This window comes from Saccostrea cucullata, unplaced genomic scaffold (genome assembly GCF_032062105.1).
Source record: "Saccostrea cucullata isolate Sc308-1 unplaced genomic scaffold, CSIRO_AGI_Scuc_v1 ctg1690, whole genome shotgun sequence".
NCBI lineage: Eukaryota > Metazoa > Mollusca > Bivalvia > Ostreida > Ostreidae > Saccostrea > Saccostrea cuccullata.
Window position 1 is genome coordinate 40,358 of NW_026938776.1, and position 26,332 is coordinate 66,689.

The following is a 26,332-nucleotide window of genomic DNA, read 5'->3' on the forward strand; positions in this document are numbered from 1 at the left end:
AGAAATGTGAAGTTTTCTTTTATTTTCGTACTCTGTGTCATAGACATTGACCTTTCTGCACTAAGGCAAGGGTAAGCAAGCACTGGCAAACATCTGAATATAAAACTATTTTGTGGAAAAGAAGTATTTTGTTTTGATTAGTAACAATTTACACTGATTTAATCTGTTCCTTTTGATTCCAATCATTCTGTTTCTCTCCCCCCCCCCCCCCCCACACACACACACCTCTTCCCCGTCAACAACCAACTCCTATAAGAATTATCCTAGGAATGACTTTATACATGTACTAATCATAAGCAAATATAGGTACAAGTACATTTTAAAATTTTTCCTAGTTTTATCGAAGGAAGAGATTTCTAATATGACCACTCCATTGATCAAATAAAACTGCCATGAAAGATGTATAAATTTTCTTTTTGTAAATTGTGTACGCTATTGATTATTAACAATGGTAAGCCTATACCACAGTTGCAAAAGTCAACAGGTAAAAACAAACGTCGCTATTGTGACGTCACATAACGCTGCTTTGACATAGAACGACATAGGTCCCCCCTCATCGTCGGAAACCCACGGGTGATCTCGTCTTTACTTATCACCCGGTGATAAGTAAAGACGAGATCACCCGTGGGTTTCCGAAGATGGTCCCCCCTTAAAACAGATTTTCTTCTATTTCATGGAAAGAGGTCCATGTGCATACAACATTATAAAGAATACAAAAACAAACTAACTTTCATTGTTTTTATTCTGACATCATTAATCAAACACACAAACTGCATGATATCTGTATATATATAGCACCATTTTGTTGGTTGTAAATATTGAGAAACCCAGTAAAATTCTAAGGGGTGAAGAATTATAACCGAGATTCATGTATAGTGAATGGACTTAGCACACTTTCTTTGGCAGGTTTTGCATTTTATGCTACCATCAAGAACAATACTGTTATAGTACCAATCTAGATGCATTTAATGCTACATCAATCTACATGGTATATTTTTAGATTTTTTTTAAAAATATCTAAACAAAATATATGTCTAAAATCAAATTACATTTTTTCCCCATATTCTATATAATTTTTCTTTCTCAATAATATATTATTCTATTTTAAAATCTTTATAAATTAATTCATTCCAAATATCTACAATATCTTCTGTGTGCCCTGTATGTATCTTATATCATCTATGACTAAATGGATGAAACGACTATGACCAGGATTTGGCAGAACATTGAATACAGAAGAATTTATAAATACACAAATCAGGATAAAAATGTCCAGATTTTATCCGATGAGATGAAAATTAGACTAGATCATTATACCACCTTTTGGTCAGAGCAATCTTTATTCAATGAACATATATGAAAGAACAAACTATAATTGAGGTTTCTACCGAAGGTTCATGATTTAAAATGTCCTGTAACTAGGTTGCAAAGCCAATTTGCGAAAACAATTTTGCTGAAATAAAGGTCATTTATGGAGATTTTTTTTTTCAGTTGGATTTTATTTTTTATCAAGTTGAGTGTCGTTCCTTTCCTTGGACAGCAGTTAGAGAATGGTCCAGATAACTGTCTTGACCAGTAATGGTCACTTGAACTGGACGGCCTCTACTCGTCTACTGCTTTGGGGCTTGAGTGAGTCCCCATTGTGGCGTCTTCATGGAGTGCGGCCATCTTTGATGTCATGGAAACAGGTGATCATCTCCATGACAACAGTAGCTTCCTTCCTGTATAACACAACTCCAGTTTGTCAGACCTTACACACTCAATAAGTGTCAGCATCTGAAAATTTACAAGAAACAGATTTCAAATTAATTTTTTGAAATTTAAAAAACGTATTGGTAAATTCCAGAATGGATACTGTACATGTAATAAATGTGAACACTGCAACAAAGCATCAGTCAAATTTCCAGCCAATCTCAAAGCCCATTCAATCATGAATTTTATCATGCATGTAAAGATTCTTATTATAGGTATGAAATATGCTATTTCAGTAATTTTAGTTAAATTAAAGATCTAAGATTAATTAACATTCTACAAGGTTTAGAAGTTAATAGGCTTTTTATTTTTGGTGTCAGATTGAGAGTGAACTTTAATTATTAATTGTGACAAGTATTAAATTCAGAACCATTTCCATGCACCAATATGTTACTAAACATAAATTTTTATTACAGCTCAGTGTTAGATTTATTAAAGATGGAATAGTAAGAGATTTGCAAATCATCAAAATAACATAGACATTCCTTTATAAGTTTTTTTCTTGCTTTTAACTTTATCTTGATAATTTTTTTTTTACAACACACAGTTAGAATTAATATCTAGCTTTTGGAAGTGTGTAAGTAAATGTGTGTTGAATTGATTTTCAGTTGCCTACAATATTCTATACATGTATGTGTACTTCAAAAATTGTAGTTATTTTGCTGAAACATTGCAGTATAAAGTTGTAGGAAAGTAAATGAAGTGACTTTTTCATTAGTTGAGGTACTTTGTTTAAAATCAAGATGGAGTATGAAATTAAAAAAATTGATGAAATAAAGTTTCAATAATTTGATGCAAAATTAGTATATCACTTTAAATTATATGATATGCAATCAATGAGAACTCTTCAAACTTTCAACATAGCCAGTCAGCCAAGAATAGAAAATGTTAAGAATAAAAAAAAACTGAAGAAAGTGCTCTAGTCTGAAAACCAAAGAGACATACCCCAGCAATATGAGAGAATTTAATTTTCAGTGACATTCATTATTTACAACACTACATGTACATAGATGTTTGGTGTTATTGCCAAAACTTTAAATTACCAATCTCCGGAATATTTTCAAAAGCTCCTTCATCTATCAAAAACATTAATATTTTCTGAAGCTGTTCTATCGCAGCATCTAAAATGATCAGATTTTCAACAATTTTTATGTGTTTTCCTGGTTCAGATTTTCGGTACAGAATCATAATTAAATGTTATTAGTAAGATCTACTTAACATTTCATGTCCTGTCTCAATAGAAAATAATAAATAATTGATAGAAAATGCAGTTAAATAAAAAGGAAATGTATTTGGTTTAATTATTAGTAATTTTCAAATTTATTGGAAAATTCATGATTAAGATTTCCCATGTCTCCTGAAATCTGCAATTATAAAAAAAAGAATCACTTACTTCGAAACTTTGAAAAACCTTCTTGGCCTTTGCAACCAGTTGGATTCAAAAAATTTGGATTTGGCTTTTTTCTTTTCCTCGTTTGAGGTGTCGGAACATGAAGAGAGTGGCCGGGGTCTTTCCTCTTCACCCTCGCTCTTTTTTCGGAGTCTCACTTCCGTTGTTTCCTTCTGTTGCTGCTGCTCTGCTTTCATTGTCAAACCGAGATCAAACGACAACATTGTCTGTTGACATAGCAGTCCTATTGTTCCCATTTTCACCTTTCCACTGCCTTTTTCTGTGAGTCTTTGGGGAAACACAATTTCCATCTTTGTGGCACCTGCTGGGACTATTGTCTTATGAGATATGTGGCGTTTACCAGAAGACGGACAGGAAATGTCGCTATCGGAGAAAGCATGGATCTCATCGATCTGACTGCTCCTGGCTCCTTGAGATGAGCTGGCCTCGCACGTCGTGGCTGCCCGTTCCCTGTAGCCATTATTTGTATCTGAAGAGTCCTCCTCTGCTACACTTAACAATGGCATGGATGAAAAATTTATCACATGTTCACTAACAGTTGATTCTTTTCTACCATCAAATGGATCAAAATCTTCTGTTGTATTCGGAGAAGTTAAAGTTGAAGTGGATGAAGATGAATCAAAGGAAATGTGACCTAAGTCATGACTCTTTTGTCTCAAGCTTGTCACTAACACAGATTTGAATGGTTTTTGCTCAGTGTCAGAGAGAGTTTTTTCTGGGGTATTTCTTCCACTGTCAAATGCCTGAGCCAATTTTTTCACACCAACACCATTGGTTAAATCTTTTAAGGGAGCAACACCAGTTCTAGATTGACCTGGTCCACTGGGAGCTGAGAGTTTTCTCACGATTTGTTGTACAAATTCAGACTTTGTTCGCGGGGAATCCGCCCTGTGTATTGTGATTGAGGTTCCTGGCTTGGTGGAGACATTACTGCTGCTACCTCCCGAATCAGGAGTTCCCTCACGCGATAACCTCTGCACTATGGTTTTCACATAGCCATGATGAGCAAAATTTTCTTTGTCATAACTTGACTGTCTTTCATCAAAATATTTTTTGGTTTCTTCACTTAGAGCATACTTTTGTAAAATTCTTGTCATGTAAATGGATTGACCTTGTCTATATCTCCTGCTTTCTTGCAGAAGTTCTTCAGCTGGTTTGATCCTGTGAATATTTGATATATTTCTCAACCTTGGCCAATGAACACTTGACTCGTAAGTTCGTCTACAGATCATAGGACTTATCGTAACTGACGTTTGTTTGAGAGGTTTAGCTGCAATGGCAGTATCAGACCCTGTGTCCATCACTCCAGTAAATGTATGTCTCTTGTTCTGGGCCATCTGTTCCAGAGTTCTGGCCTGATCTTCAGTGATAACAGGAACCCTTTGGTCCACAGATTTCTCCTTGGATACATCGGCAGAAACAGAAGTGTAGTGACCTGAATCTGACTGAGATGAATCCGAGGTCACTGGAATGGTTTCACTGAGTGGATGACTGGCCACTGAAGGGACCGAGTTACTCAGAACGGGTTCCTCCACTGCCAGCCTCCCCACCTTCATTAGCCCTCCATCCGTTGTCTTTTTCCATTCGGGTATCAACAGCTCGGGGAACTTCATTTCGGTAATATCCGACGCTGAACATGTTTCACTGATTTCACTGACTTGACTCATGGTGACTTTGGAAGCATCCACAGATTTTCCTCTTTGGCTTCTGGGTACACTGAGCTCATGTTGTGAGAGGTCTCTAGGCAAGCTGACGTTAGCTTTAGGTAACTTGATGGTGAGCGATATTTCCACTCCTTTGTCGGTGTGGATGATTTTTCTTGGATCCTGATTGGCTGGAACAACTACAGTGGATTCGAATGTCTCTGGTGGTTCCCTCTCTTGATCCTGGGAGGTGGGAACTCCTTCGGGAGTTGGTGGTTTTCGTGGAATGGGATGAATGGCTTGTGATACATGGATGACTGATGATGAAGTTTTGGGATCTGAATGACGTGTGATCATTGGAGAAGCATCATCTGTTCTCATACTTTCATCCTTGCTGGTATCTATAACACATGTCTTTCACTTATTAAACATTTTCATATGCCAAAAATTCATGTCATGAAGGAAAAGAAACATATTTTAAATTTACATTGGATTACCTCCCTTAGACTTTTTCTTCCCCCCCCCCCCCCAAAAAAAAAAAAATTCCAAATATCACATATGTTGGAATAACAGTAGCCATAATTAATATGAAAATTACTTTTTATTTAATTTTAATTAATGAATTAATTAACAACCAGCCTTCCACCTTAAACAGGAAATAGGCAATTGCATATTTTATTTAAAATTTCAGTTATATTTATTATTGGCTTGAGTAAAACTTCATTAAACATATCCTCGATTAGACAATAAATACAGTAAACCAACTTTTATTTGTGTGCAAGAAAAATCTCCAAGATTTGTCACAACTGACTTGTTGACGATGTTTTTGGTGAATCTTTTGTATGGTGGAACAGACTCAGCTTCTTTGCCTTCCACCTAAAACATGAAATAGGCAAATGCATATTTTTAAATTTCATATATATATAAATTTATTATTGACTCAAATAAAATTTCTTTTAACATATCATAGATTATACAGGAAATATACATGTAACGGTATACAACTTTTAAGCAAGAAATATCCACAAGACTTGTGACCTTCTTTAACTTGCAAATATTTTTTATCAATGCTAACCATTTGTTTTGCTGTGTATTTGTGTGGAAAATCAAAAAATGTTTCCTTGGTCAATGAAATCATAACAATTAAACAAAAATAAATTATAAAAAATTATATTTAAATCCACATTTGATTTCAAAATGGACTAATTAACTTCAAAATAAAGATTTGCAGACAGAGGTGTAATTACAATGTGACAGATAGTAGTTGGATTTTCTATAGGTATATAATCCTATGTAAACATTCAACAATTTCTTATCTCTCTTTGACAACGTATATTTTTTCACCAGCTCCAAACCAGAAGACATAGAGAACCAAACTTAGCATCAAAATGTGAAATTCACCTACTGACTACCATACCAAATTTATATATTGGACAACCATAAAAAAAGTTCATTCTTACATAAATACACAAATAGATAATGGAACCAAATTGCATCAAAAATATTTCTTACTGAATTACCATACCAAATTTGAAAGCAACCATAAAAAAAACTAGAAAAAAAACAGAAAATTTTCACTAACAAATAAAAGTTGGTTAAAGTATAAGCCAGTGCTTAGTATATATGTAAGCCAACAATTACCCAATTGTTTTCACCTGTTCGATATTAATCAATCTGAAATTCAGCTGTGACTTTTACATATATTAAAAACCCCTGGTACTGAAAACTTCTACATAAATACATATAGATAATCAGGTTATATAAATATTGGTTTAAAATATTTATACATGTATGTGAAAAGAAGTCACATAGCTCATTGATATTTTTCGCTCACAAATAAAAGTTGGTTAAAGTATAATATATAACATCAGATTAGAGTCAGGCCAAAATAAAATTATAGTTTGTTGAATATCTAATTAAAAAAATTTTAATTGAATAATAAACTAATACAGGTATCACAACAAAACAAAATATACATCAATGTAAAATTAGGTTTTTTTATCCTGGTTTGCAGTAAAATAAAATGATAGCAAAAATCATATCAGTTAAGAATTGAAAATTTAGGCAATCTACCAATTAATTTTTGTACTTTTCTCTCTATCAACTTAATTGAAAAACTACCAATTTATTAAATTAATCTGCATTTCATAATATATTTTTTCGATTAAATACTGTTTTGTTTAATGACACACTGATTTATACACTTATTTTTAAAATAAAAATTATGAATGATCAAAGAAATAATTACACTGTACAACGTAGCAAGTGGTTGTTCTTTGTTCCAAAAATTTGACAAGTATATTAATGACATTTTCATCATTGAACATGAATTACATTGCTGTCTCAATGTACATGTACATCAAACTTTGAAAAATGAAGATGTTAATCATATCAAAACAACTACCTGAATCAGTGAAAAACCCTAAATGTGCTTTTTTCCAACTAGATTTTTGAAATTTGATGACATTTGATTGTCATTTTAATGAAATATTTAAGGTAAATGATCTTTTTTGAACTTTGACCTCTCAGAATGACACTTACAACTCTGCCCTCCATGCCTCCATACGTGTTCCAGCGTTTCAGACTCGGGTTCTTCTTGGCCACTTGTTTGTAGCGTAGTAGCTCCGTCTCCCGTCGTGTGATGTCTGCTTGTAGCAGCAGGTTGTTAGCCTCTTGTAGCAATAGCTGCCTCTTCATGGACATAATCTCCTTGTTGCGCTCAATCTGACTCAACCTTAGGTTGCTCAGCTGCAACAAACATTAGCAACTTCATGTTTGGAATTTTACACTTATAAAAGAGCAATATAATCACCATACGTTTATCCATGAGAATTTTTTTTTAGTTCAAATGGATATTTGAATTACATAAACAGGATGATATCATTTTCAAATTTTCTTCCTGGACAATAAAAGTGTCTTTTAATATTTTTTTTGTACCTGTGTAAACATTTATATTGAATGTAAAATTCTATGACAGGATAGATAAGAATCATTTTTCCATAAATGATAAATCTATCATTTTTTGGTATATGTAGTCATTTTTGATGATCAATCAATGAAACACTACATAGCTGCCAAAGTACATCAGTCACATAAAATTATAGTACATGGTTATTGATACCAATTGTCCTCTCTGTCCAATTCCTGACATGGACAAATGAGAAACTTCAAGACCTAGTTGATAAATATTTGTAAAAGACAAAAGAGGTCTTCAAGAGAAGAGGTTTTTGAAATCAAAAGGGAGATTTTTTTCTGAAATCTGGTTTGTTTGAGGCTAACCAAAGTCAATAACCATGTAACATATTTCTTGTTTCAACACACGGACCTCAAGGACAATAAAAGAAACTAATCTTAATTCAATTAAACATCATTGATTTTTGTTTCCTTACAGAAATTATGATTACAGATGAGGTAAATAACCAAATATTTAAAGATAATACCGTTAACAATACAAAAAATGCCATTTTGGGATCAGAAATTATTCTTATGTCATCTTTGGATCAACAATTATTAAATACATGTAATGATATTCTATGTTGAATTGAAATTTTAATCAAATATTTGTAAAATTGTGAACTTTAACTGGACACATCAGATACAGTATACTCAAATATAAATGATCAGATACCAAATTTGACATAATTTACAATATCAGTGGGAATAGGAGAAAAAGCCATTGTTTCACAAAGCTTAGAACCAGCCATTTCTAGGTTACATGTATAACTTCAACCAAAATTCTCTCACTAATTAATAGCCAAGTTTCTATACAAGACACTTGTCTGCACTGCAATCTTCCACTCTAGGCAGCATATTTTGCATCTGCAACCAATATAACAGTGTTGAGCTGATAAAGCTAGATTTGTCACACTTGTCTATGTAACAGGCATAGTAAGATACAATCACACAACATAAGGGGCTATAGTACCAGGATTGCACTTAGTAAGGGACCTTCATGTAATAGACTCTTGTATCTCAAAGCTCAGTTAGTAAGTAAAATGGTCTTAGAAAGTATGGTCCACACAAATCAAGAATTGAGAAGTCCATAATTATCCAAGGAAACACAAATCAGAGGCCACAATATCCCAGAGCCAGTTGCAAATTAGGGACCATACAAATCAGGGTCATAATTAGTCATACATATTGGGGCCATAAGTCATACAAACAGTGGCAATTAATAAGCTACACAAACTGGGGGCCATTATAAGCCACACAAATCAGAGGCCATAATTAGCCATACAAATCAGGGGTCCAAAATAAGTGTCACACATATCAGGGCCTAAAATAAGCTTTACAAATAAGGGGCCATAATTAGCCACACAAACTAGGGGCCATAATAAGCCACACAAAACCAGGGGCCTTAATAAGGCACACAAATTAGGGGCAGTATGATAAGTCACAAAAATTGAGGCCAAAATAAGCCACACAAGTCAGGGGCCATAATTATCCAAACATTCCAGGGGTCATAATGAGCCACACAAAAACGGGGCATTAATAAGTCGCACAAATCAGGGGCAATATGATAAGTCACATAAATTGGGGCCAAAATATTAAGCCACACAAATCAAGGGCCATGATTAGCCAAACATTCCAGGGGCCATAATAAGCCAAACAAAATAAGGGGCCGAAATTAGCCACACAAATTGGGGCCAATTTAAGCCACACAAATCAGGGACCCATAATTAGCCATACAGATCAGGGGCCAAAAATAAGCCACACAAATCATGCTCTACCTGCACCTGTAGCTGCATGGCTTGACTGTAGAGCTTCTCAAAACTGTGCAGAGCAGAGGATTTCTGGTATACTTCTTCTGCAAACAAAAAGAAGACAAATTTTTTCATACAAAGAACATTTTAAAATATAATAAATATTTTATGAAAATTCTAGCAACTTAACATTAAGGAGGGTGCTACTTTTGCCTTATTTTGGTATTTTGATGGTAGCTTGCCAAGAAAACCTACTATACCAATGTGCATATACATGTTCATGTCTAGAGATTTAAACATTGTTAGTTCATTGAACATTAAAGTTTAGTAAGATGCAGTTACCTGATTGTGAAGCTTGGATCAACATTTGCCTCATCTTTTCCAGCAGGTCCATCAGTCTTGAGTTCACATTCTCCTCTCCCTCTATTGACTGCCATTTACAGACCTAGTAAAGATTGTCTTTCATCATTGAAACACCACTGTTTTTCAGATGAATACTAAGTCATTTAGCAATGACATGGATCAGGAAAAAGATTCCAAAGTGTAATCTAGAATTAATCTCATACATTGCAGATAGCAACTCTTGTAAAGCAGTTTTGAAAACAATATTGAAATTTTTGCCTAAACTTGACTTCTACATTTTAGTTTGACTTAAGCTAAAGATGTTTCCTGATCCATGCGGCCTATAGGCTTGTAATACTGTAATAATTTCTTCAGATGAGACATACCGCAGCACTTTCCAGAGTAACGGCAAGGTTTTCTCCGAAGCTTTTAAGTTCCTGGATTTTGCTCTCGAGTTCCGTGAGCTGGTTGGACATTGTAAAGGGGGACAATGGGGGAACGGTGCTCCCACCTGCAAGGCATTCTTTATAGTGTTCTGTTGGACGAAAGAGGGGTTAGTGGGTTAGTGTCGGTTATATATGGGTATATACTAAGGCTAGCTATATGAATATATGATTATATAGAAAGGTTGTATTAATATTGATATACATTTATAAACTACAGTGAGATAGAAAGAAGATATGTATAAAGAATTCAAAATACCAATTATTAATAAGATATATATACACATTCAAAGATGCTGTTCTATATAACCAAATCCATATTAAACAACTGTATATATGGGTGTATATTAAAAGTTATATTCAACTAATTCACCTCCACCAATTTTTAATACCCATTCTCAATCAGGAGTGTTAGGATATATACGAGGGCTATTTGAAAATTATTGAGACAATTACATTTACTCCATAGAGGAAAGAGATAATTTCATGAAAATTCATCAACATTTTATAAAGAATGAATAAAACACTTATGCAAAATTTCTAATTCATATGATAACTGGATAAGTTTCGGTGAAATAATAAACATGCATATGTCTATCGACGGGAGCAGCATCGCTATGTCATTTAACAACGTAGACGGTTTCGCATTTGTAAGCAGTCTTTCTTTGTAATTACATCTAACATTACAAAAATCAAACAGTCTCTTTTCTTGAACTATTCTTTAAAATTGTATGCTGTTGCTACCTCAGTGAAAAATTTTCATTTGTGGGAAAGGATGACTTAGAATCATGCAGTGCCGATTTATGCAACGCAGGTTTAATACCTTAAGGATATACCGTACATAATAACTCATGGTCGTCCAAGGCTGTAAATTTTACTCTGGTTAAAGAAATTGTTTAAAAAAAAAAGAATGTATATCAATGAAATAACAAACTATAACACATCCTTGAAAAGAGTTCTACATAGAGCTACACCAAATTTTATGTATGCTGGCTGCTTTGCCCTTGACGTCAAAATCAATTTTGTGGTTAGCAGATTTCTCTACCGTGCTTAATTTTTTTTACGATCTTTCACAACCTGACAATGACATGAAAGTTTCACAACATGAATTTGAAATAAAGTTGAAAAATTATTAGGGATGTCAATTTTATTCGGACACCTTAGTCGTATAGTCGGAGGCTTTAGTCGAACGATAGTCGAATATTCGTTGCAATTTAAGCTAATTTTTGTCATTTCACTATTTGCCTTTTATAGACTAGTTCTACAATATTTATCTACCCTATGTCTGTCGCCATTATGCGGATTTCTGAATCGTAAACATTTTCGTAGTATACAATTAATCGTGTACGTCAATAGGTAAAAATTTAAAATGATATCGACTTCTCATTTTATATAAATGCAGGATATCATACGCTCACATTTGTCCTTTGTTTTCATAATGATAGTACATGTACCCGTTATAATTGAAGCCATTTCTATTCGTGTAGTGTTGGTGACCTTTGACTGGGAAATATTAAAACCTACCTCTTATAAATAAAACAGAGAGCTTGCGATAAATTCTAATTATGAGATTGTGTGCAAACAATATATAATTATATACAAAAAGAAACATTTAATTACGCTCATATAATTGTCCCCCAATTTACACATATTTACAAGCTATAACAGCTGTTTAATTATTCTTTATGACAAGCTGCATTAAGTCAGATCTTATGGAATTGTAGGTTGGAACTTAATAATACTTTTAACTGTTTTTTACCATCCTGACATATTTTAAAATATACCTTGCCCTGAGTTTTACTTACGACAACATTGATCTGTAAATAAATAAAATGGACGAACCAAAGTTTGTTTGATATTACTTTGAATTTAAAATTTCTTTAAGGTAACACATTTTTGTTAAAGGAAATTCGGTTTATGAACGATAGTGGTTCGATTATTTGTTGACATCCCTAAAAATTATACACTTAAACGGAATTATTTTTGCTCTTATTATGGATCCACCAAGAGTTAGAACATTGTTGTTGCATATTTCCAATACCTGATTTTGTGACTGCTCCGGGTACCCCTACTTTTGACGCATTTATATACCATTGTAGAGAAAATATTTGACATTTGTAAAATGTTTCTTGCTTTTATTAGTTCTTAGTTTATGTCAAACGTATATGCAAATTTCACCGAAAGACGTTAATTAGAAAGCAAAATATACACGTCTCAATAATTTTCGATTTTTGAACAGCCCTTGTAGTTGAACTTTGTTATCTCAAATACTGATATCAATATCTCAAATACCATGGATATTGCAAAGATTAAGAGATTTGGAAGTCACGACCACTTATTCTTTGAGAAAACAATGTTTTATATAACTGTCAATATTTAAACTTATGGCATTCATAGGTATGTGTAAACTTCATATGGGTAAAATACTGTCAGATAATTCTTTTCACCAGACCATTAATTCTACAAGACTTATTCCAGTTCCATTCGTACATTAGTACTAAAGTTATTGGTTGCAAGTGATGCTTTGGATTAAGATTGTGCTGGGCTGTAACATTTAGACAATTCATATAGAAAATAAAATTTTTTACTTGAATTAAAAGTTGCCAAACTCTAAAAATCATATTGGCCTTATCATAAATTCCTTTGTGTGGGAATATTACTGAAGTGCTTACTTCAAAACAAAATTCTTTCATAAAAATTTCTTTCAAATTCCTACACAAAAATGTTTTTTTGCTTTTTGTTTTTGTTTTTATTGTTTTTGTGTAGACACTCTCCCTGCTATTTAGTGGCACCTCTGCGGAGAGTTTACCTAGCTCTGTGGAATGTTGTATCCTGGCCTTGTTCAGTTTGTCGTTCAGGTCGCGGACCTCTTCCTGTAGATTGGCGTATTCCATCTCTTTCTCCTGCAACTCCTCCAGCAAACGAGCGTTGGCTTTCTCCAGACTTTAACATGCCAAATCAAAAATCTTGTACCAGTGATTGTTCATTACACATAAAGTACAAAAAAACCTATACACAGAAATGAAGCAATCTTATTCTCCATTATATTTTTGGCATTATGTGCCAAATGCTTTGCTGGAATTTGCTATCCAAGAATGTAAGTAATCAAAGGTTTTATCTTCATCTAAATGACAACCTCTTGCCATTTACTTCATGTTTTCTGACTCAACACCAAAACTTCATAAACATTACTTATTTCTCAAATTTCAATGATAATATTAGCGATATGGAACGTAGTTATGAAGTATGTGGCCTTGTTGCTTAATAGGATACACAAATTGCTCATTACTATATGTTAGATGTATAGCCTGTATTATTGGGTCAGCAGTGACACACACAGGATAAATGGTCTGCAATAAAAGCTTCAGAGAAATTTCATCTCTGTCACCTGTAAATACCTGTGTCACCAGTAACCATGCTCATGTTTACGATTGTCCATCAAATTCTGTTGATTTACTGAGCCAGTGTGTTAAAGCTTGGCATTAGGGGAGTTTTAATAGTTTCTGACAAGAACAATTAACGGAACTTTACCTGGATATGTTGGACTCGGTCATGCTCTCTGTGGTTATGGAGGTCTCATCTTCAAAACTGTCCAAAGATGACCTTGACCTTGCACCTGGTGACACTTCATCTGGTGAGTCAGAGCAAGGCATGAGGGTCAAAGGTGGTGGCTTTTGACCTTTGGAAAGTTTTCTAACCGGTTGTGGTTGTTGTTGGTCCTCCACTGAGAAACTCTCCTTTTTTGATGAGCTATCAGGACTTGGACTTTGACCTAGACTTTTCTGTTGTGTTTCAAGATAAGTTGCCATGGAAACAGATCCTGGTCCTTTCTTTAATTCCCACTGATGTAACTTTTTAGCAAAATCTGAAGTAACTTTGTATTCTGCTAGGGGACTGAGCACTGGATTTTTGAATTTGGAATCCATATCCGATTGACTAAGCCTTCCTTTCATTTTCTCTATCCTTGCCTCACGCTCCAGGGCTTTTAGTCTCTCTTTCTCTAATCTCATTTTTTCTTTCTCCAGTTTCTGTTGTTCTTTTTCCACCCTCTGTAGCTCTCTTTCTCTCTGTCTCTCCAGCTTTCCTTTCCCTTCCTTAACTTTCCTACTCTTCTGTCTTTCCTCTTTTCGAGTGATGGATTTTCCGCCACTGTTTCTTCGGATCAGGCCTGGACTCCCCTCCCTAACCTTGTATTTCTGCTTTTCCCACTCCTCCATTTTCCGTGAGAAGCTGTCGGTGAGCTTTCTCTGAATTTCCTCGATGTTGATTGGCTGGGACAGGGAGTCGGGTGGAGTGAAGGCTTCTGGGGATCCCTCTCTTGATTCTCGCGATGCCGACTTGTCATGATCTTCACTGCTGTCTATAATTGAGAAAAAAAATATAAAATTAGCTAACGAGAATTTGAACTATTCAAATCAAAATCATATTATAATGCACAACAACACTTTAAGTGCAAGCTGATATTAGATCATAGATTAATTCCTGTCAATTCTAGCAATAGATCGATGCTTCTTTTATTCACTCAACTTGCAATATGGGTATTTACATCTAATCAAATTTATAACATTTATATTTAAGTGAATGTAACTCTACAAGTAAAGGATTATTGCAGATTTCAAGAATATTTCATACACACACAATTTGTAAATATTCAAATATGCTAGGTTTCAAATGTTTACAAGATACTGTACAGCAATACACTTACATTTGATGCTCCTGGTTCTTTCCCATTCGTCCATTTTTTTCTGGAATTCTGGGGACACTGCGGCAATCTGCTCGGGGATTGAAGCTTCAATGCCTTCGCCTTCTGTTCAAATTAAAATTATATAAAATAAACCTCGATATTGTTATCAGTGAAGCCTGATAATAATGGGGCTGAAAACTTAGTTTCTGCTCATTTCACTATGGTAAAAGTGAAATAAAACAAAGTTATCTAACATTATTACTGAGGCATGCTTTTTATCCATTGGTAAATTGGAAATAAATTTTTTTATGCATATTAAACTCTTTACGCAGCTTTTAGATTAATAGCCCAGCTCTTGCTAAGAACTGCAAACATCTAGGGAGTATAAGTCATCAATTCTGTTTTTATTATGACCATGAGCTTTTAATTCTTTATTCTCTTAATGTAAAGAAAAGTAAACAGTCTAAATGAAAGCACCGAGAAACACGAGTTTGCCAATACTAAATCATGGCGGATGACGGAGAAAAAAGCAATAAATCGGGCTATCCCACCTCTCTGTGATGCTGAAAATCTCTTTGTCGTCTGCAGTTCATTCCATTCTTTCATTTTCTTAGAAAAATCATCTGACACATTACCTGAAATATTGGCAGTAGTTTTTACATATAAAAAAGAAAATATTTACAGGCAATTGAGTATGCACGCTTGCTCCAATTGAATATTGTTCAAGATATTTAATTTATGGACAAAAACTGAAAAATATGGGATACCTAAAATAAAATCTTAGATAACAAAATTAAATCAGGATACTTAGAATTTTCCATTCATATACCAAATCTTCAAATTAGAATAGATTGCATGTACATGTTGCTTTTAAATTGATTGGTAACCCTTGGCTAAAATTTCATTTGTTCTGTCTGTGAACATTATCCAAAAGGCCACTGAGATTTCAGATATTCATGTATATTCAACAATACTGTTTATGGTACTTACCAGTATGTTACTGTTAATTACTCTTTATTCATGTTATTTATTAAACTTAATTTCTAGGGGATACAAAATTAGTTTGCTATATTCCTAAGTCTGCTCTACCAAAGATCATTACATCTGTAAAATTTTACACAAAAATTTTGAGGATTTGACTAATGATTTCAAATACTTCGCTATATCCATAATTTTGTTATAGCCGAGTTTTTCTGTATTTTATTTATTCAACAAGAAATGTTAACTTAATTACTGAGGTCATTGTGGATTTTGATGCTAATTTAATTTTAATTGAAAAATGGTGACAAACATTGATCTTTTAACAATTTTAACTTCGTTAACTCTTTTATATACATAACTAAATTTATTTTTGTCAAACAGGATCATAAAAAATTACCTTTGCAAGGATTGTGACAGAATTTCCGAAAAAATCCCAACATTGTACCCCAATTGCTTTTAAACACAATACATACACTGTATAGCTTTCGCTCACATCAGTGCAGACATAGTCTGCTGATAGCAAAGGAAATTTGTGACTTTTATCGACTGCGGATTTGTTTTTTCCCTCTAAAATTGGTCATTACTCGGCAACAATACTCAATATGTGCGCAAAAATTTATGATACAGAAACATTCTGCAAGCCAAGTTCTGATTTGGACATCTGATAATCAGGATGCCTGCTTTCTTGCCATCATGTTCAAATTTCAAAAATTGATTATTTTTTCTTCATTACATTTCTTTACGCCTAAATGCTTCCATTCCCTTAAAAGTTCAGTAAGCCTTTTTGCAAATATGTTATTTCATTATCGACTTGAAATAAAGGCAAATCAAGGTTGATCCAAATCAAACCAATCAATAGACCAATGTTCTATGGTTTTGCAGGGTGGCTCTCCATTATTGGTTCTAGAATTATATGATTACGATTTGATTGAAAATGTTTTTAATTAATTACTGAAATTCACGCTTCCCCTTCAAATTAATGTCAGATTGAATTGTATTGATTGAAATATTCAGCTGTATAGAAGCACAAAGCATCTTTCTTCTGGAAAATCATTTTTACTAAATGTATAATGCTTCCTCATCAAATCAAGAATTCAATTATATAAGATTTAAGAAATTGTCCAAATTAGTTTTGAAGTCTTTAAAGCATAGATGAGACACATATCCTACCCCCCCTCTGGAATTTGCAGAGTTACTTAATATATATACGAAACCAAGTAAAAAGTTTCCTTGGACCCACCCCCTAAGAAATGCAGACCCCCCTCAAAAACTTGGATATGGTTAAGTTGGTATGGAAAGTCATAGGTATGAAGAAGATTTGAAAGTCAATGACTACTTCCCCCCCCCCCCCCCCCTTCCCAAACAAAATAGGATTTTCATGCTTTGGCGAGATAACGTTTTTTTTGGCTTGTCAACAAATCCCTGTTTGAATTTTTTTTTGCACTGGAGTGGACCCCCCTGGAAAAATTTCCTGGACCCGTGCCTGAGACATACTGAAAAGTTTATAGATTTTAGCAGACAACTGAAAAGATTTAATCATATGAAATGAATATTATTATCCTTTAAAAAATATACCAAATTTACATACTGGTATTATTTAAACAATATTTTTTCTTATAAATATAATGTAACAGCTATACTTATGAATATTGATCCAACTACATGTTAAACATAATCAGTTGCTTGTATGTTCCTGTACATATGACAGTAATGAAATCATTTTACTACCTTGAAGTTTTTATGAACCAATTTAATACATTTATTTCAACCACACTGAAGCATGTATAAACATGGAAAAATAACCATTGAACATTTAGTGAATTCATGTGAACAACAAAATAGATATATACTTGCAGGCAAAGGCGTTAATCTTAATACAAAAGATAAAGACACCATTAACTATTAAGATATGAATCTTTTACAACAGACAAAGGAACTCATTGAGGCTACAGTATTATCTTTTCCATTAAAAATATCATCAGTTGTTTCTCTTTGACCATTTATTTTTCAAAGTTATAAATCTACCCTGAATTCTTACCTTTAACTAAACTACAAAATGATAATAGTATAGGAAATGGATGATGAAAATTTTAGTGTTGATGCACCTCAACAGACAAAATGGACAGCTACAAACTGATTTCTACGGGATATCCATAAATGGTCCAAAACATTTTATGTGAATTCAAGTAAATAGGTGAAAAATAAACTGATTAACTCACCCATCAATGCTGAGACATCGATAGTTCCATGACTTGTTGAAGCTTTAGAGGGTGGGGACTCTGCTAGCTCCAGGGTCCTCTGCCTTAAAACTGAGGGGGAGGTTTTAGGTGTTGACCTTCCAATAGGACCCTCATCTTCTCCTTCCAAATCCATGTCTAAATCCTCTCCTAGATGTCTTTGTTTTTTAATTAACTGCTTCTTTATACTGTCTTTGCGCACATGGAAGATCTTTCCCACTTTTCCTAGTGGTGTTTTATGGGTTTTCTTGATCAGTTTTGGTGAGTCCACTACGTCTTTGATGTCTGAGTTTTCTTGAGTAGACGGTACTTTGTAACTTGAGGATCTCCTCAGAGGAGTGAAGTCTTCCTCCTCCTCATCCGAGGAATCTTCCTCACGGTCGCTGTGGTCCAGCAAGGACGGACTCGATTTCCTGCGTGTGATCGGAACTTGAAGAAGATAATCTGAATCATCTTTGCTGTCATTAGATTTAAGAATTATAATTTCCTTTTCACTTTGGTCAGATGTCACTGCGGAAAATTCATCCTCATGTTTTTTAATCCACTCTGGAGGCCCCATCCAAATATCTGATGTTAGATCCAACTCTTCCTTTTGCTTTAGCTCCTCTTTGGTGAAAGGAGGGGGACTCATAGGTTCTCCAGAGGAAGTGGATTTTCGTTGTGCCTCTGTGCCGTCTGCCTCCAGGCCACTGCCTACTCCACTGTCTACAGATCTGCCATCAACAGCAGAAATAGGCACAGTCAGCTCCTTGCTATGTGGCCTGCCTTGCTGGGATTTCCTACTGCCTTTCAAACTTAATGTATATGGTTCTGGTGCCTTTTGCCTTGTAATGACTTTTATAATTTTGGACCAGTTGGAAGTCTTTGCTTTGCGTTTGGTTGTTGGAGACTTGGAAGCTTTACTGCTGCAGCGGCTACTTCTCCTGTTTTTGTTTGTGGATAAACTTAACATTTTTTCTGAGATCTCTTCCTCTCCTGACTGTTCCATGATATCAGATGGAATGTCTATAGAACCAGTAGAGAAGCTTCGTTTACTGAGAGGAACTGCCTTAGGTCTCTTTATGCTGCTTTCTGAATGCACCTCCAACCTTTCCAAACATTGAGCATCCTCAGCACTGGGAAGTCTTTGTCTTGTTTTGACTCTTACTACACTTTTTGACTTGGATTTAGGCTTTGGAAGTGAATTTGAGCCTCCTTGTGTTAAGTATCCAATTTCGGATTCCACAGCACTTTTAATCTGTAAAAGGTGTTTGGTACTTTCCAAGTAATCACATTTTTTCTTCAGTTTGAGATTTTCATCCCTTAAGGTTGATAGCTGTTCCATTAATTTGACTAGATTATCAAGATGATCCAGCCCAATGCTTTGTCTGACTGCACTGGGACTTGGAGATCGTTTGTGTTGCTGAAAATGAGGAACTAAAGCTTGTGTTTGCTGCTGGTGTTGCTGTTGTTCTTGAATATTCTTGCCGTGTTCTTCAAAAAATTCCAACACTTGAGCATTGAGAAGTTCCTCTTGCTGGGATGACTTGCTAGAAGACTTCACTTCCATTTTTGCCTGTCTGCTGGATGATGCCATCACAGATGAAGACATCTCCATGACAGTCGAAGTAGCAATTGGGCTTCCATGGGGACCAGCCATCTTTGGCACTCGGACCTTGCTTTGCGATCCCAGTGGACTGACTTCCATACCCACGATTCCTTCCGTTTCCTGTCGTCTGCCCTCGGAGGATGATGAGGTAGTGATGATGCATGGCAGTGGTTGATCCGAGGGCAGATAGGTCATTCTGATCTCTTGTCTAGCTAGCTGGACAGGGGGGATAAGTTTGCGTTCTTCCCGCTGAACCTTAACGTACAATCTCTCGTGATTCTTGTCGTCTTCATCTTCTGGCGGTCCCCGTGCTGCCATTTAGGGACAGCCTAATACGACTACATTGGACCTGAAAAGAAAAAAAAAGCAACATATAACAAAACATCAAGATATAACATTCATAAACTGGAAGGCACTGTCAGTCAATGTATTTTTCTTTTGTTAATATGTTTGGAACCCACCAGTCTTAGAGTCAGAGCAAAAAATTTTCATTCCTCTATAATCTACAGTGGGATGATTTAAGCCATTGTTTACAATAGCTAGTGATGTACAATATCCTTGGGACCACCAGAGTAGTCAGTGTTAGGTGTCTTGCTTTTAAGGATGAAACTACGTTTTACTCATTCACTTTGATGTGTATAACATTAATTTCCTCAATACACTATGCACTTTACAAATTTAAAGATAAGATGTAAAAATTGCTGCCATGGAAAAAGGTGGATTTACATTGCATTCATACTGCTAAAACAAATTTCTAAAAAACAAAAAACAAAAAATGAATACAAGAAAACAAATAGTCACCATTTAGCACTCTCCTTTAACCTAAGACCATCCTAAACCATAAACAAAATTGAAACATGTGAGGGGAGAGGCGAAAGTAAACTTTAAATAAGTAACACAAACAATGAGATGTAAGGCAATCGAGTGTAAAGGAGCCTGGCCTCTTGTGAATCACAAAATCATTAAAAAAAGGAAAAAAGAACTGTATTATCTAGTAAAAATATTTTTCAGGTCAAAGGTATAAACTGCACAATGTATCTTCATCAAGGCTTGAAGATACCATGTGGAATTAAATTCGTGATTTTGTAAACCTTTCTGAATTTCCAAACACGACAGTGATAGATTCCTAATCCCAATACACAAACCTATTAAGTGAAGTCAGCTGATTATTTAGCCTGTATGTAATTAGATTAAATTGATACAACACAGTGCTGATGAAATGCTTGGATTATATGAGGCATACAGTATGTTTAGATCTTGGCTCTGTAATGTAACCAAGATAACACAGAGAAACACACCTGCCATGTAATATACATATAGACTTTCCAGTTCAGGTATAATCTCTTACCCCCGAGGGTAGCAAGGCAAGAGGCGGGAGGGGTAACGGGTTCATCACCTCCCACTACTAGAGTCACTGTATCAAATAAGTTAAAGCCAAAGAGTTAATCTGATGATCTAATACACAGCAGGCATAAAGAGGCCTCAGGGTGTCGTTATTAGAGAATAAAATAGAAGAAAGCCCTGTATGAATCAGAAGAAACTCAGATGTTTTTACTTTCTATAAATGGCTTATATGACACATCTTAATTTGTTTTTAACTGTTGTTTGAAACAGCTTTTATGTATGAGACATAATACATTCTTTGAATAAGAGTATGTATGATACACAGTATGAGATGTTACCCAGTTTTTTTTTTTTTAAATCACTTTAGCTATTTTTGAAAGTATTCATTTTTTATCATTTTATTTTTCATTGGCTTTCAAAGAATTTTAAGATTTTGATAAGTTAAGTAAGAAACATTGATTCATCGGACATTTAACAGGCAGAAATAAAATGATGATCAAGCCAAAGCCTGAATATACATATACAATGCATTCAGATACAAATATGCATGCATGCTTACAAATGAAAAAGAAATCACATCAGGAATTTAAAGTAAACAACAACAAAAGTTGTGGATATAATGTCCTTAGTACATCATAGATATAGGTAGGTACATGACCAGATTAAAAGCCGTCTGCATCAGCTGCTGGCAATACGCTCAGTGATGCTAAGAGTGGAAGACATTTTTAGATATATTTACAGGATTCTGCAACGTCTGAGCGAGTGCAACTTACCCAAAAATTCAAGGTCAAGTGGTAGAGCAGTCCTATCCAGAATAATTAAAAGGAAGCAATTAAAGAAACTGCAATATTTCACAACTAATTAAAACATTCTTTCCTTCTGTTCAGTATAACGTGCTTGTTTCTCCCATAAAGCACAAAGGAACATAGTCTGGTTGGGATTTTTCGGTATATAGCAGACTTTTCATGGCTTTGAAATGCCGTACATTTTTTACAGATCTGCTGGTTTTAAAATCATATTCCTTGGCAGCTGGATTGAATGAAATTTTTTCATTTTTTTTTTTTGCTGGTGTATCAGTTGATCAAACGCATGGTCTGTCAGAGGTCATGTGATACCCTAGTTACCATTTTTTGATTTTGTCTTTCCGCTGGTGCCAAGAATATGTAGTGTGTCATAACCAATTTTGCATTATCTAATGTGAAGTGATTTGAATTTCTTAAATAAAAAAATTTGCCTAAGATCAATGCAAAAGATTCTTTTGCATTTGCCAATTTAGATGGGAGGGGAATTTGATCATCTCATCTGTGTGATTCCAGGATAAATGTGTGACACTTTCAATACAAATTAATGACTTCAACATGCATTCAAATAAAGCTTTGAATTTTTTAAGCTTCTTCACCAGGAATACTAAAAGTCAAGGAAATAGAAGCAATATTTTACTTACATGTACTTGTAGTATACATCATTAAAAGTGTAAAATTACTTGAAACTTTCAAGTGCTCATATAGCCAAAGGAAATTTCTTTCAAAAAATGCTCATTAAAAATTACACTCAAAGCACTACTTAAAATTAGAAGTAGTATACCAGTATACATCTTCCAAAGTTATGGAAGATTTGTTTTTCATTGGTTTAAACATGGTTATTTTCTGTATCCCATTCCCTGCAATTTCTCTTTACAGTTCTTGTGGTTCTAGTACTGGGTTAGCAAGGTTTCATTTATATTTACATCCACACAATATTTATACCCCCCCGCTTGAAAAGTGGGAGGGTATATAGTAATCGGTATGTCCATCCGTCTGTCATTCCGTACGTCCGTCTGTTACGCTTTGGGGTACCCATGTCTTATCCGCAACTCCTCTTATACCACTGAGTGAAATTTAATGAAACTTTCACAGAATCTTTATTACATATTGCCATTGTGCAACTCCTATTTAATTTTTCGATCCGACACAAATTTTGAGTTTCCCACAACAAAACATGGACACTCCCATTATATTCATATGGGAGGTGGGGGATATCATTTAGTGAGCTCATTGCTCACAGTACCTCTAATTTCTGCTTAATTTCTCATGAAAATCATTAATAAATAAGCTTGTTTAAACTATTTTTAAAAACAAATCTGTTTGAAAGATTTCTTAAGAAGTAAGCTCTTCCATCCATGAAATATACATGCAGACCAATAATACAATTTTACAATTATACCTGGACCCCTTTTTATAATTTTTATACAAATAATTTATACAGGAATAGATATAAAACCAGCTTATGTAGATTATGCATTATTTCTGCAATATCAAAACTGTCATTTCCCGCATTAACAAACAAAGAAAGCATTCCATGCTATTTAAATATACAAATAAGTTCAATGACAAGATAAATACAACATGAAATAATTGCTATACAAAATATGTGCATGCATTTGCAATGCATCATTATATTGATACATGTATTTCTATTACAATTCTTATTGTCAAATCTTTTCAGGCAAAAAACTGATTAAGATAAAATGAAAATTTGAAAGGTCAATTAGTAATTAACCTTAACTTGCTCTTCAGTACCTGGTATACAGTAAAACAGGGTAATAGATTATTCAGGCTAACAGTGAATTAATTGAGCTTTAAAACACATATAATATGAACTCAATGGCTATCACATACTACATTAATAAGGAATCAGAATTGTGCGTCCCTGGTACTTCACAATAACACGCATGTTTTACTGTAGTGTTAGAACATTGTAGCCCGGTCAGTCAGCCATAAGTAATGGACGTATGATGGGGACACTGGGAAGACTTGATTCAGTGGTAGCTGTCACCAACCGATGTCCAATTACAAATGTCAACAGCTGGAATGTCAGATAGATAGACTCGCGTTGGTCACAATTTGCACCTGAGTGACCCCCCTCCTGTTTTTGTGGTTCATTCTCATCTGATATAAAAAATCTTGTCAAAAGTTAATACCTCTGAACATGTTTTTACACAAATACTTAATATGAGATTTAGATCAGCATACAAGTTGCTGGCGAAATGACCTACAAACCTCATTTTCTTAAGATGAAGCTAACATGTTGTGTAATTATTATTTTTGATTCATATACAGATTTAAAAAAACCTATTTTTACATCCTGAGAATTTATTATTCTTCCTCTGATCTGAACCAATTACTAAAAGACACTGTGTCCCCTTCCCTACATTGACATGAACATGGTTAAAGTGACAAGCAGGATAATTTAATCACTTTTTTGTCTCGAAAATTTGTTGAGAATTGTATATATTTGTTTTGCCCATTTTCCCCTTTTACAAAAGAACAGTTTGTGGCTTGATATCAAAGCTGTACGAGGCAATAAATTGGCATGTACAAATGTTGGAACACATCCTCCTATCCTAGCTAACATGTTAAACAAGACCCCGCGTCATTACTAAGGTGTCACAGAAAAGTCTACTGAAAATTCCCCATTTTACCCAAGGAAATCAATGAAATATCCCTGTTTTCTGGAAATGGAAAGTCGTTTAATGGATACCGGGGTCCAAAAGTCTGATATTTTAATCAAGTTTTCCTCGATTTTCCTGATGAAAATTAAATCATTGCCAGTCCTCTCATATGATCTTATTGTTTTATATAAAGATACTTCATTTTTCTAGACCATCATTTCAATTGTATAATGTTGCTTCATACTTTTTTTTTTTTTTGAGAAAAGTGTTCAAAGAAATTTCTTAGCCATACATCATATGCATTGACCCTCTGCAAGCATGTCTCAGGAAAGTAAGATATGTGATGCAGTAGAAAAATTTGTGGCAGGAAATTGCAAAAATGTCTATTACTGCCTTCAATACACTTAGCAAGAAGTCTCTAAATCAAATTGATTGGAGCAAATATTTGGCATTAATGATTAGGAAGGTCAGATTCCAAAACCTTGTCTCAGGGCTGTTTGAGACTTTTATCTGTGTTTATACCAATGCCACAACTATTGCTCAATTTTATCTCTGCAAGTCAATAACATAATCCTTCAAATTCATGTCATTCTGACATAACAGTCATTTAGCTGGAATCTTCCTCTCACCTAGCTAAATTCTACATGGGAGATCTTATATACTCATAAAAGCTAGATGGCAGTCAAAATTGTTCAGTTTATTGGACAGATCCCTTCATTTAGATTTCAAAATTAAGTAAAGCATATCCCTTCTTTTAGAGTTTTCAAAATTAAGTAAAGCATATCATGTCTTGCTCATCACATGAAATCATTTTAATAAAGAATTATTTGACATGGCTTTTGCTTAATAGTCAATACAATGATTTATCAATCTAACCCTCAATGTACAATCTTCACTGAGCCCTTTGGGAAATTTTATTTTACAGTTGGAACTCAAACTTGGTACACTTGCAAGTTTTGCCTGCATGATGAAACAAATCACCATTGAGATCCAACTTTCCTTTAAAAGGATAATCCAAATACTGTAGAAGTACTTTTTTCTGCATGGTATTATTTTATGCTATGTACGCGGTCACAAATTTTCCGCGGGAATAAAATTGTCCAAGCGTACTTAATATTAATGTAAGGCATACAGTGACAGTTTAAGAAATCTGCATAATTTTCTACCCGCGGACTAAACAGAAATTGTGATTCCGCGGAATTAAGACCCGGCGGAAAAAAGTACGTCTACAGTATTTATGGGACATTTTTTGTATCAACAATATGCAGTGAAGAATATGATTCAATATTACATTTTTGATGAAGAATTGCAGATTTGAATAATTTTCCCTACCACCAATACAGCCTTTTTTTTACACACTAGCTGCGATGTGTTCTATCAATATAGGCATCATTGGAAGCCGTAGATCTCTTACTTCAAAGTGAGCAAGATGATTTCAAACAAAGAAATAAGAAAAAGCTTTTACTCATAAAAGAGAAGAAACAATATCATCCAAAATCATTCATCTTTGTTCCAGCCATACATTTTGTCTTATAAACGTGAGGATATTGTGTACACTATGATTTTTACAAATTTTCCCTATATCCTTGATTATAAATGATTTTCCTCTGAGAATTCAAATAGGACTATAAGTCATTGCTTCTGCAAAGGAGAAAACATATGTAGTGCAATTACCAAGATGTCAAGCTCAATGCACAAAAACTGATCAGTATATGCAAGCAATTTGTCACCAAAGGGAAATTCCTTGTTTTGGATGATTATATCTAAATCAAAT

At 34.3% G+C, this 26,332-nt stretch overlaps 1 protein-coding gene across 1 annotated transcript in view; it reads right to left on the reverse strand.

The window, feature by feature from the left end:
* Positions 1-724: 724 nt before the first annotated feature.
* LOC134251233 (uncharacterized) overlaps positions 725-26,332 on the reverse strand; it is a 33,310-nt gene continuing 7,702 nt past the window's right edge. The window contains exons 3-15 of the mRNA XM_062733619.1: positions 18,179-20,133; positions 15,530-15,613; positions 15,000-15,101; positions 13,826-14,654; positions 13,104-13,237; positions 10,238-10,386; positions 9,852-9,954; positions 9,537-9,613; positions 7,348-7,554; positions 5,572-5,682; positions 3,146-5,220; positions 2,796-2,873; positions 725-1,776 (exon numbers count right to left, since the gene is read on the reverse strand). Coding sequence (XP_062589603.1) covers positions 2,825-2,873; positions 3,146-5,220; positions 5,572-5,682; positions 7,348-7,554; positions 9,537-9,613; positions 9,852-9,954; positions 10,238-10,386; positions 13,104-13,237; positions 13,826-14,654; positions 15,000-15,101; positions 15,530-15,613; positions 18,179-20,102 — 5,844 coding nt within the window. The 5' untranslated portion in view covers positions 20,103-20,133 and the 3' untranslated portion in view covers positions 725-1,776; positions 2,796-2,824. The remainder of the gene's footprint in view (positions 1,777-2,795; positions 2,874-3,145; positions 5,221-5,571; positions 5,683-7,347; positions 7,555-9,536; positions 9,614-9,851; positions 9,955-10,237; positions 10,387-13,103; positions 13,238-13,825; positions 14,655-14,999; positions 15,102-15,529; positions 15,614-18,178; positions 20,134-26,332) is intronic.